Below are 13,045 nucleotides of genomic sequence, written 5' to 3' on the forward strand. Positions count from 1 at the left end.
CATCTGATCATATCACTCCTCTAATTAAAAATGTTCACTGGCTCCCTACTGATTCTAAACTTGTAACGCCATCTCCCAAGATCCTGCTAAACTGCCACATCCAATTTTTGGCACATTTGTCATACACTCTTATGTTATAGCATACTGAAGAATTTTCAGTTTACTGATTTCATAGACTGATTTCCTTGACCCTATATGCTATATTTTATCCAGAAATAGTTTTCCCTTTACTCTCCCTCCCTCTCTATCCTATGCAGAGTGACTTTTTCTAATATAGTCCAAACACTTAAATAACTATTTTTCAGAGAAATTCTTAAAATCTGTTTTGTTGCCCCTCCTGTGAGCTAGTTTAAGCCCTTCGTATTCTAATCATACTATTTTGTATTTCTCTTTACTTTTCATTGTTCAGTTTTAAGACTCTTGACAACAGAGAAAGTGGCCTATTCTTCAGTCAGTCATGGTAATCAATACACTGCCTGACACTACTCAGTGAAGTTTTGAATGAATTTGAATGAATTAATGAAAACATTTGAAATATTTTTCTATTTTTACTTGTCTAAAAATATAAGTGCAGGGTCCTTGTAAAACTCTCTTTTTTTCCTTTCCTTTGACTTTCATCAGTGATAGCTCCTGGGTAATCTAGTGTCACTGAATAACCTTAAATTTAATTCTGTCATACCAGCCTCTGCCTAGAGTGAAATAAATTATAAAAAAGATCATCAGGGTTCTTAATAGATTTGAACACTTTCCTAGATAGTTCACAGCTTGACAGGCATTTGTCATAATCAACAGGAGACACTTTTGTGCTCGTAATTACTTTAAAAACACATCAAATAATCTAATTGTCCAATGAAGTGAGAAAATGCAAGTGACAACAAAGTACTCACATTAAATTTTGAGGGTTTATAAAGCTGTGAAAACTGTTGATGGATGAGCTTTTTTCATGATTTCTCTGTCTTTATACACACAAATTCTCTCAAAGTCAAACAAAGAGAAATATCTATGCAGGGATATAAAAGGGGAATCTTTAGTCTCCTCTAGCAGGAAGGTAATGAGCTATCATGTGGCTATTGTTTTAATTACTTTACTGACCTTTCCTCTTTCCCAAGTTTACAATATAAACACACATATACATATGCATAAATGTGCACACACACACACACACAAATACACACACATATTCTCTCCTCTATAACACGCTGCCATGGAAGACAGGATAATTCTGCAACTAAAGATAATATACTACTATAAAGAATCCATGTTAAAAAAAGTCAGACATTTCTGAAATTCCTTTTTAATATCAGTATATTTATATTTCTTATTTCTTAGTAGAAAAAAATACTGCCAGTAGTACTGGTAAGGGCACTGCCTTAGCAATTTCAGCACAAAATACTGCAGACTGTTTTCTTTCATCTAAACTCCATTTTCATGAAACTATCAGAGACTTTGCAAATAAAACTTCTGTGTCTCTGGAGTGGGAATGTTTGTGCCTAATCACCAGACTTTGCCAAGGTGAACCAAAAAGGCAAAGGCCTAATCACAATTAGATTGGTTTAGCACATACTCCTCACTAATCCTTTTAAAAAACCAAAAATGTCCTACATACATGTTTATCATTTTACACAAGACCCTCAAATCTACTGCCAGTACAGGCCCACAATTCTGTATTATGTAAACAGTTAATATCTTACTTTAGAATTTAAAATATTATCATAAAAATTTAAGATGTATTTTTTTTTTTGGTGAGTATAGTTCCAGTGAGCTTAGAAAATTTAGAACAAGTCATACATTAGCTATTTCCTCTTCTGATATATTAGGACCTAGTGCCCACCTCTGGTTCAGACATGGTCCACCCTAGGGACCTATGATTTCCATCTCGCTTGTTTTCTTTTCCCCTCTAGAATGATATTTCCTTTGCACAGCTATGTTTTTTTCTTCTTTTTCCTTGCTGCCATGATGAGCTCCAGATAAAGAATACAATGATTGTAATGCCCTCTGTTAGTGCACTGATCTCTTCACAAGACTTCAGGGAACACCTTAGGGGCGTACCTTCTCCTGCCCTCACTAGGAGCACACACCTGTGAGACAAGCTGTCTTTGCCTTTTCATTTATTGAGGGAGGATAGAGAGGGTAGATCCAAGAAGCACAGAGAAGTTTTGACATATAGACTTCTAGTACCAACAAAAAAGACTAAATTTTGCAGAAATAAAAACATCAGGCTAATCCTGAATGGATTAGATATTTGTTAGTTAGCACAAACAATTCTTTGTGTATCCTCTGAGAATAGAGTACTAATAATTCAGATATATCAAATTGATTGAAGTATAAATATAATAATCTATTCTGTTTTGTGTAAACTTAAACATTTCTATTATGTAGTTTTCTTATTACTTTCTTGTTATTCACTAGCAAAAGATCTCATTTCTAATTGCCTTCACATTGTTTTCCTGATGAGAAGCAGAGTTTACCTAGTGGACCCAAACCCAAGTGCTGAGCTTCCTGATATTCTAACTTATTCAGGAATTTGGTTTGTCTTAGAATTCAAAGTACCAGAATGCATAAAAATACATTGGCTAAAAATCAGTTTGGGGTATGCTCTAGGAGAAAGAACAGAGAGTTCTGAAATCCATATGGAGAAGTGAAAGCAAAAACTCTCTCTAGAACTCATGGTTTATTTAATTGGTAATATTTCAGCAGGAAGAGAAATGGTGCTATAAGTTACTTTCTATCAATGAAAAATAAATATTTTATTTTGACAGTGCTACATGACATAAATGTAAAAAATCACCTTTATACTCATTGTATTTAGGTGAAAACTTCTGACTTTCGAAGAAGAAACTGCAGTATATTCATTTGGAAAGAAAATAATCTGTGATACTAATTAACATTATATTTTATGTGTCCTATTTGCTCAAATTAAGTCTTATGACTATTAAACCCTGTTTGAATTTCAAAACTGAACAAAACAATAGAAAGTTATAGCTATCAACTAAATGTATTAGGATTTGAGAAAAGTAAATGTCTTTACTCAAATTCATAAGTATTAGAAGCAATCATAAGCACAGGAAAAATGATATTTTATATTTGTATAAATATTTTCAAAACATTTCCAAACTTATTTCATTTTTATTCCAAAATCATTTTTGTAAGAAGCCAGTGCGTGTGCGTGTGCATGTGTGTGTGTGTGTGTGTGCATGTGTGTTGTGTGTTTAACTATCTTACAGTCTAAAAATCAGATATCTGGTGTGATTAGTCAATTTACTAAAAGTAATACAATTAGCAATTAAATAAGTTAACTTCTCAATTCAGGTCCAGAGATGGACCTGAATTTCACTGCATTTTTAAATTCTTCAGTGAAAATATTTCTTAGTCATAAGAATTATTTGGGTCTTTTGTTTAAAACACAGATTCTGAAATGCCTGCCCTTGAAATACTTAGTTAGTAGGCTGAAATAAAACATAGACTCAGGGACTGTCCTTCAATACTTCATAAAATTAACTTGGAATGGAGAATTCCTATAATATTTATTCATTTTATATAAATCTAAGTAGTCCTATTTAGCTAAGACAGTAAAACATTTGCTGGGCACTAAGATTGCCAAAGCAAAAACTGAGACAATAACAGTAGAAATATGGGGAGGTACTGAGGGGCACACAGCACCAGCATCCAGATGCTCTCGTGCCTAGATCTAATCCAAGTTCAATTTTTCAAATAAGGACCAGGAGACCAATCCAGAAAGGAAACAAATGAGAAGGATGTGTTTTTACTTTTTCAATGCAGACATGACATAGTAAATTTTTCTTATTGAAATTGAAAGCAAGACCACATGTAAATTGCAGAGTAGTAATTTGAGAGTGCAATAAGTAAAATATGCCAGTGTGAATTACAAACACATTAAAATACTTTAGAGAAGACATGCTTAAGAAATGCGAATCTCTCAGGAAAGACGTCATTAGAACTGATAAGCTAGCAGAACGTTCAAAGAAACCGGATGTTTTGAAATACTAGTAACTCTGCACCACATAGTCACACAAATAAAACAACATTATATCCCATATCATAAACTGATTGTCTTTAAGAATATCCCTGCTTTACTTGGCTGTTGTACAATTCACATAAGGTCTCATGTGAGTAGCTTTATTTTCATCTGGTGCAAGAGGAAAATTTATCAAGGTTAAAAGAAGAATCTAAGACCAATGAATAGTTCATCCAAATGACAATTAAAGATTTGCCAACACTATTATTCATTTGATACGTTACTTTCCAATGCTCTTGAAATTATACAGTAAATAAAACCTAAAATCCAAGAATTGTGAAAACTATAACTGAAGTAAAAATAAATTATCCCTTGTATTTCCATCAGGGTTTAAACTGAAACTTTCTTAAATATGTTCGATGTGATTTTTTTTGATTTTCAGTCAGAGGGTCATAAAAATTGAAAGAGATTTCCCTTGATGTTCTTTCACATTAAAGATTTTCTTGCTGGTGACAGATTGGATAGTACTAAATATTAATAATAAAAGAAAATAAAAATAAAAATTTGCACCTTAAATTACCCAGGAGAAACACAGAATTAGAATGTAACAGAACTATATATGCTATGAATGCTAGCTGCAAGTAAAACTATATGAATAGCTGTGGAATAATCAAGTGCCATATGCTTTGTTTATTTCAATATATCATTTACAACATTTTACAGGAATAAAGTGCTATGCAAATACTTAGGAGGCAAGAGATCTAGGCTCCAGGGCCAAATCTGATATTTAATAGTAGATAGCCTTCAATAAGCATATTACACTCTCTATAACTCTGTCTCCTCTTCTCTAAAATAAGGGATGAACATTGGAAAACTGCCACATTACAGATAGCTATACATGCATTATATATTATTTTACTTTACATTTACAAAACTATATCATGTTAGAGCTATTGCAAAAATGGCTCTAATTCTCCACTTTTCTTTCATAATGGGGCTTTCTACTCCTTCTTTTAAAGGATAACTCTATCCCCATTCCTTGAATCCAAATGGGACTAGCAACTTGCTTTGGCCAATAAAAAGTTACAGATGCATTATTGTGCCAGATTTGAACCTACTCCTCAAGACACTCTGTGGACTTCCACTCTTTCAAAAGGATTCCAAAGGAAAGAGGAAAGATTATTACAACATGAGAGATCATGCAAAGCAGACATGAAGAGTCCCAGTGAAGGACATCCTAGACCAGCCAGACCCCAAGTGACTTGCCAGCTGGTTGAAGATCTATAAATGAACTGAGGCACCACAAGCCAAGCTCAGCCCAGATCATCATCATGACTCAGATGATCATATAGACTCCTGAGCAATAACAAATGGTTATTGTTTTAAGCCCCTGAGGTTTTCCATGGTAGTTTTTTATCCAGCATTACTGCATTAATAACTAAATTATCTATCTATAATAATTTAGCTATCTGTTGTAGATAACTAAATTATCTTCCCTTTTATCAATTAGAAAACTTATAACAGTCAGATAACTTACTCAAGATAAATAAATAGAAAAATTATGACCTCAATTTATATACTTTCCGCTAAAGGACAGTGTATCTACGTTTTTAAGGGGCTTATAGTCTGCCTACCAAATTATCATAAGGCACAAACATCCTTCAAACACTACAAGAAAAACATAAATTATAACTGTTATTACACAATGCCATACTTAATTAAATATACTCGTTTATGTTATGTATAATATATATGAAACACTTTTTAAAATGTAGTTATTTTTTATTTTTTTTATTTCCTTCACCCAGACTTCATAGTTCACTGCAGTCTCAACTTTCTGGGATCAGGTTGGATCCTCCCACCTGAGCTTCCCAAATAGCTGGGACTACAGGTGTGCGCCACCACACCCAGCTAATTTTTGTACTTTTTGCAGACACAGAGTTTCACCATGTTGCCCAGACTGATCTGGAACTCCTGGGCTCAAGCAATCTGCCTATTTCAGCCTCCCAAAGTGATGGGATTACAGGCATGTGTCTGGCCTATGAAGAGCTTTTAAAAGCTGAGGAACATTGTTTAATATATACTTTCATTTTCAAAAGAGGCTTGTGTGTGTGCATGTGTGTCTGTGTCTGTGTTTGTGTATTCTTTTATTTCTTTCTCTGGAATGTGTGTATTATTTGTATATAGACCTTAGGAAAATAATTGGTAGCAAAAATGGGAAAACATATTCGTAATCTATGCTGGTGGTGAGTTGAACAATATAATCAATGAGAACCCATTTCGGTGTGCTCCAACAGAGGGAAAAATATTTTTAATGTCTCCAATATCTACCTTACCTCAAGAATTCATTGTATACAAGCTGGCTGCATACATATTTGCACATGTGTGTGTTAAAATTTAGAATGATGAAAATTTTGGATCAGGAAAACTGATAATTAAATGATTTCTTCAAGGATATGTATTTGAGATCCATGTTGTACTAAATGTACATATCAGGTTTCTATTACATTTTAGAGACACTCTTAACCTTACTGAAAACTTAGCTATATTTAATCTATCATACTGCAATATGTCCAAAAATGAGACTCTAGGTATCATCTTAGTATCCCTGGGAGTTTACTTTGATACTTTGTGCTAGATTAGACCTGTTTTTCTCCCAGAGCCTAGACAGATTAAAAGAAGTTTGAGAACCTGGATTACATAAAGGCTTTTCTTATTGTCTGATTGTGTGACATCAGGAAGATATGATGAAACTCTTTTATAACACAGGGAAAAAAGAGTCTGATAGGATAGTAAAACAAATGAAAACCAAACTCATTTATATGTATACATATATATACATATATTTATTTATTCAAATGAGTTTTTTGAGTATATACTCTGTATCATGTGAAGCGATCTCTTTAGTCATCAAAGATCACATTAAGGAACTTAAAATATGGGAAAGTGGTAATATTAATAGTTAAATAATTTGGAATATACCTATTTTAAATGAATAAATTTTATTTAAATTATCTAGATATTTCAGAGGAAATTGTTTTTCTATCAAAATAATAAAATCAAACCAAAAGTTAAGAAATAGGATCTATTTTCCTTCATCCTGACTGTGATTTGTTTTATTATCATAAACAGGTTAATAATATGTACATATGCATACACTGTATAGCAAGGCTATTTTAAGTATAGAATGAGATAATATAAATGAGTGGGAGTTGTTAAATAACATATATTATTCAATATATCCTTTTGTCTTCAGAATGTATACTGCAAAATAACTGACTTGGTTTAGAATTGGTTAAATAAACTCAAACATGACAATGTATCATCTCTGTTAAAATACTTACTTTATTCTAAAAGGTGCTTTCTGTTAAGAAATAAATTCTTCAGTGGGGAATTTATAAACGTTATAATGTTAAAATCTTATAAATGCTATAATATTATAACTCTTAGTGTGTCTTATCAGGGATACATTATTCTTTCTATTGTTCTCCTGTGGAAAAATAGGGGGAAAGCAGAACTTTCTTCTTCCTAAGGTAAATCCACAGATGATAGTCATCCAAGTTTTTCTAGAAACGTGATTCCTATAAATTGTGGGAGTGGGCAGACTGTTTATTCAAGACTAACGTTTTTTCCCCCATAACATTTGCTGCAGTAAAAAATAACTCTTTTAAGTTATTCTTTCTCTTCTTGAATTTGTGACAGCCCCATCATCAGTGACATAATATGCGTATTCAGTGTCCATCATGGGAAAATGCGTATTCATTTATATTATGAATGAACTTTCAAAACAAAAATGTCATAGATGGTCAACAGAACTGAAGAAATTATAATATATCTAATCATAAAAGGAGGCACTAACAGATATATAATGCCATCTTTCACGTTTTTTATATATGATTTATTACAGTAGTGTTGTAAATGCATTATTTTGTTTTAAGACAAGACATCTTTTAATACAAGGGACAAAACAGAAACACGTAAACACACATCAATAAACATATCCATATAGGGATATTTTGGTAATAAAAATAGCATCTGGAGGGCAAAAATTTTAGTTTTTGACAACTTGGTGGAATACCATCTTTCAAGTTTGACAGGGACAATTAAGTTTTACTGGTTAAATTTCCATTTGGAATAGAAGTATTCCTGAGATATAAACAAATCTTGCTGATAAGCATACTTTCTGCTACAAGAAAGCAGAACTCAAGTCTTCTTAAGGAAGTCATTTAATTATCGATCTTTTTCTTCTCCCAATTTTTACTGTTACAAGTTTAATAAGGAATGTTTTGTGAGTTTTATCAGACATGTCAATTTTATAGAATGCATACATATATTTATCAGACATCCAAAACATATAGAATGCATATATAACATTTAATGCTAATATTAATAATAATAAAATTAATACCCACGTACCCACTGGCAGCTAAAGAATTAGAACTCAAACAGGAAGAGTTAGACAAAAACAACTAATATCTGAATAAAAATTCCTCTGATAGATTTTGAGGGAAAGAAAAAAGAAGCTGGAGTTCCCTGAATCCCATTTAGTTTGACTAAACTTTATTAAAGTTTTCACAGATATAATTTTTTTTTTTTTTTTAGTTTCATTGGCTTTCAAGCTTTGGGTTATTTGTAATAATTCATTATATTTTTAAGCACCTCCTCGGATATGTAAAATAAATCTTGCTCTGTCAAATTTTGATAGAAGTGATGGCATTTGTTCTTTTTAAACTCCTAGCCCACAACCATTAGGTGGGAAGCAGTATACCACCAAGCACCAGGGATAGGAGAAATGTGAACGAATCAGATTAATTCTGAAATCCACGTGGTATAAAATAAAGGTCAGTTGTGGAGTCTACCCTGTTTGCATGGGTAGGCAGTGCCCTTTATTATGTTTCTTTATCATCTTTATTTTAAGGTTTCACTCTAAAAATCACATTTTCCATAAAGCTTGATTTTATATTTTTAGCCAGAAGCTACTAGTCCCTGGACAAGAGGAATGAAGTCCAATTCATCACTGTGTTCCTGTATTAATTTGTTTTCACATTGCTAATAAGACATACCTGAGACTGGGCAATTTACAAAGAAAAGAGCTTTAATGCAGAACTCACAGTTACACGTGGTTGGGGAAGCCTCACGATCACGACAGAAGGCATGGAGGAGCAAGTCACATCTTACATAGATGGCGGCAGGCAAGGAGAGAGAGCTTGTGCAGCAAACTCCTGTTTTGTTTTTAAAACCTCAGATCTTGGTACCTGCATCCCAACCACTTCAACTGTGGCTGAAGGGGGCCAATGTGGCATTCACTATCTCATTCACTATCAGGATGTGGCAATCACTATCTCATTTTCTATCATGAGAACAATATGGGAGAAATTGCCCCATGATTCAATTATCTCTCTCCAGGTCCCTCCCACAGTACATGAGAATTATGGGAGTACAGATCAAGATGAGATTTCAGTGAGGACACAGAGACAAACCATATCATTCCACCCTTGGCCCCTGCCAAATCTCATGTCCTCACATTTTAAAACCAATCATGTTTTCCCAACAGTCTCCCAAAGTCTTAACTCATTTCAGCATTATCTCAAAAGTCCACAGTCCAAAGTCTTACTGAAACAAGGCAAGTCTCTTCCACATATGGGCCTGTAATACCAAAAGCAAGTTAGTTACTTCCTAGATACAAGGGGGTTACAGGAATTGGGTAAATAGGGCCATGCCAGATGGGAGAAAATGGCAAATAAAATGGGGCTACAGTCACCATGCAAGTCTGAAATCCAGCATGGTAGTCAAATCTTTAAGCTCCAAAATGATCTCCCTTGACACCATGTCTTGCATCTGGGTCATGCTGATGCAAGAGGTGGGTTCCTGTGGTCTTGGGCAGCTCAGCCCCTGTCACTTTGTAGGGTACAGCCTCCATCCCAGCTGCATTTAGGCTGGCATCGAATGTCTGTAGCTTTTCCACATGCATGGTGTGAGCTTCAGTGGAGCTATCATTCTGGGTTCTGGCGGAGGATAGCCCCCTTCTCACAGCTCCACTAGGTGGTAACCCAGGAGGGACTCTATGTGAGGGCTCCAGCCCCACATTTCCCTTCTTCACAGTCTTAGCAGAGGTTCTTCATGAGCACCCTGCCCCTGCAGCAAAATTCTGCTTGGACATCCAGGCATTTCCATATGTCTTCTGAAATCTAGGCAGAGGTTCCCAAACCTCAGTTATTGGCTTCTGTGCACTCACAGGCTTTTTTTTTTTTTTTTTTTGCTATGAAAATATTTTATTAGGTCAAACTACTTGCTATGAAAATGCTTTAAAATGCAGCAGAAGATGTAAAGACTCAAAGAAGTGTGTAGTGACAATGGCTATCAGAACACACTAAAAAAATCCACACTGCTTCCCCCTTTACCTAGAAAAGGAAGCTTCTAGGTTACCTCCTCCTCCTCAACATACTCCTCAAACTCCTCCTCCTCAGCTGTGGCATCTTGGTATTGCTGGTATTCTGACACCAAGTCATTCAGGTTGCTCTCGGCCTCGGTGAACTCCATCTCATCCATGCCCTTGCCCGTGTACCAGTGCAGGAAGGCCTTGCGCCTGAACATAGCTGTAAACTGTTCAGAGATGCGTTTGAAGAGCTCTTGGATCGCTGTGTTGTTACCAATGAAGGTGGCTGACATTTTTAGCCCCTGGGGTGGGATGTCACAGACGGCTGTTTTCAAGTTGTGAGGGAGCCATTCAGCAAAGTAGCTGCTGTTCTTATTTTGAATGTTGAACATTTGCTCATCCACCTCCCTCATGGACGTGCGACCTCTAAAAATGGCAGCCACAGTTAGGTAGCAGCCATGAAGGGGGTCACAGGCAGCCATCATATTCTTAGCATCAAAGAGCTGCTGAGTGAGCTCAGCCACGGTCAGGGCCTGGTATTGCTGGCTGCCCCGGCTGGTCAGCGGGGCAAAGCCGGGCATGAAGAAGTGCAGCCGGGGAAATGGAACCATGTTCACGGCCAGCTTCCGCAGGTCAGCATTCAGCTGGCCCGGGAAGCGCAGGCACGTGGTGACCCCACTCATGGTAGCAGACACCAGGTGATTCAGGTCACCGTAGGTGGGTGTGGTCAGTTTTAAGGTTCTGGAACAGATGTTATAGAGCGCTTCATTATCAATGCAGAACGTCTCGTCTGCATTTTCTATGAGCTGGTGGATGGAGAGGGTGGCATTGTAGGGCTCCACCACGGTGTCTGACACCTTGGGCGAGGGCAGGACGCTGAATGTGTTTATGATCCTGTCTGGGTACTCCTCCCGAATTTTGCTCATGAGAAGGGTACCCATCCCAGACCCAGTCCCCCCACCCAGGGAGTGGGTCAGCTGGAAACCATGTGGAAGCTGCCAAAGCCTGGGTCTTGCACCCTCTGAAGCCAAGGCCTAAGCTCTGTGTTGGTCCCTTTCAGCCATGGCTGAAGTGGTTGCCTATGAAGTGCCTAGGCTGCCTACAACATGTGGACCCTGGGACTGACCCATATAACCATTTTCTCCTAGGCCTCTAGGCCTGATGTGAAGACTTTGATATGCCCTAGAGACAGTTTTCCCATTGTCTTGGGGATTAACATTGGTTCTCCATTACTTATGAAAATTTCTGTAGCTGGCTTAAATTTCTCCTCAGAAAATAAGGTTTTCCTTTCTGTCTCATTGTCAGGCTGCAAATTTTCCAAACTTTTATGCTTTGTTTCCCTTTTAAAACTGAATGCTTTTAACAGCACCAAAGTCACCTCTTGAATGCTTTGCTGCTTAAAACTTTCTTCTGCCAGATACTTCAAATCATTTCTTTCAAGTTCAAAGTTCCACAAGTCTCTAGGGCAGGGACAAAATGCTGCCTGCTCTTTGCTGAAAGACAAGTATCACCTTTGCTCCAGTTCCCAACAAATTCCTCGTCTCCATCTGAGGCCACCTCAGCCTGGATTTCATTGTCCATATTATTATCAGTATTTCGGTCAAAGCCACTCAAGAAGTCTCCAGGGAGTTTAAACCTCTCCCACATTTTCCTAACTTTTTCTGAGTCCTCCAAACTGTTTCAACCTCTGTCTGTTACCCAGTTCCAAAGTTACTGCCACAGTTTTCAGTATGTTTTCAGCAATGTCTCACTCCTAGGGCAAATTTACTGTACTGGTTTTTATGCTGCCGATAAAGACATACCTGAGACTGGGCAATTTACGAGGGAAAGAGGTTTAATGGAGAACTCAGTTCCATGTGGCTGGGGAAGCCTCACGATAATGGCGGAAGGCAAAAAGGAGCAAATCATATTCTACATGGATGTCGGCAGGCAAAGAGAGACAGCTTGTGCAGGCAAACTCTTGGTTTTTTTGTTTTGTTTTGTTTTAACCATCAGACCTCTTGAGACTCATTCACTATCATGATAACAGGAGAAACTGGGAGAAACTGTCCCAGAGGTTCAATTATCTCCCACTGGGTCCCTCCCACAACATGTGATAATTATAGAAGCACAAATCAAGATGATATTTGGGTGGGGACACAGAGCCAACCATATCTGTTCCTTCCTGTCTTATCCATTGTAATTACTCATGAACTTCAAGGTGTTTTTATATGAGCTTCTGGCACGTTAGGCTTTTAGCTCCTGGAGTGTATGTAGTGTACTGGTGCTTTGTTTTGAGGCAGATTCCATGTGTCTTCCTTTTCTTTTATCTCTTATATTTATACTTGTTTGTTGTATCTCTAACCCATAACTCGGTGATTTCTGTGATAATAGCAACCATGTTGTCTTGACCACCACTGCATATCTTTTATCTAACTCAGAAATTTGCTCACAAAAGGAGCTCAATAAATACAGTTATTTGTTGAATGGGTGAGCTTAGTATCAATAGGATGACACTTTGAAGAACAGGAGAAGAGAAACAGTTTTTTGTAGATCAAGATTCTTAAAAAATTGTTGCTATATGTGTGTATGTATCATTTTCTGTCATATTCGAGTGTTTTTCAAGTAGATAACAAAGTCCTTGGCAAATATTTTTCTAAGGGATTTTTCTTTCTTTTTTTAACCATTAAAAAACTAAAGGTGCTTGAAATTAG

The 13,045-nt window shown here is 36.3% G+C and overlaps 1 protein-coding gene across 1 annotated transcript; it reads right to left on the reverse strand.

Annotated features, from left to right (window-relative positions):
• Positions 1–10,233: 10,233 nt before the first annotated feature.
• Positions 10,234–11,357, reverse strand: LOC101036523 (tubulin beta-8 chain-like). The gene has a single exon (XM_010337931.3). The coding sequence runs from the start codon at positions 11,291–11,293 to the stop codon at positions 10,394–10,396; it is 900 nt and encodes a 299-aa protein (XP_010336233.3). The 5' UTR covers positions 11,294–11,357; the 3' UTR covers positions 10,234–10,393.
• Between the last annotated feature and the right edge of the window lie 1,688 nt (positions 11,358–13,045).

This window comes from Saimiri boliviensis, chromosome 16, assembly GCF_048565385.1.
Source record: "Saimiri boliviensis isolate mSaiBol1 chromosome 16, mSaiBol1.pri, whole genome shotgun sequence".
NCBI lineage: Eukaryota > Metazoa > Chordata > Mammalia > Primates > Cebidae > Saimiri > Saimiri boliviensis.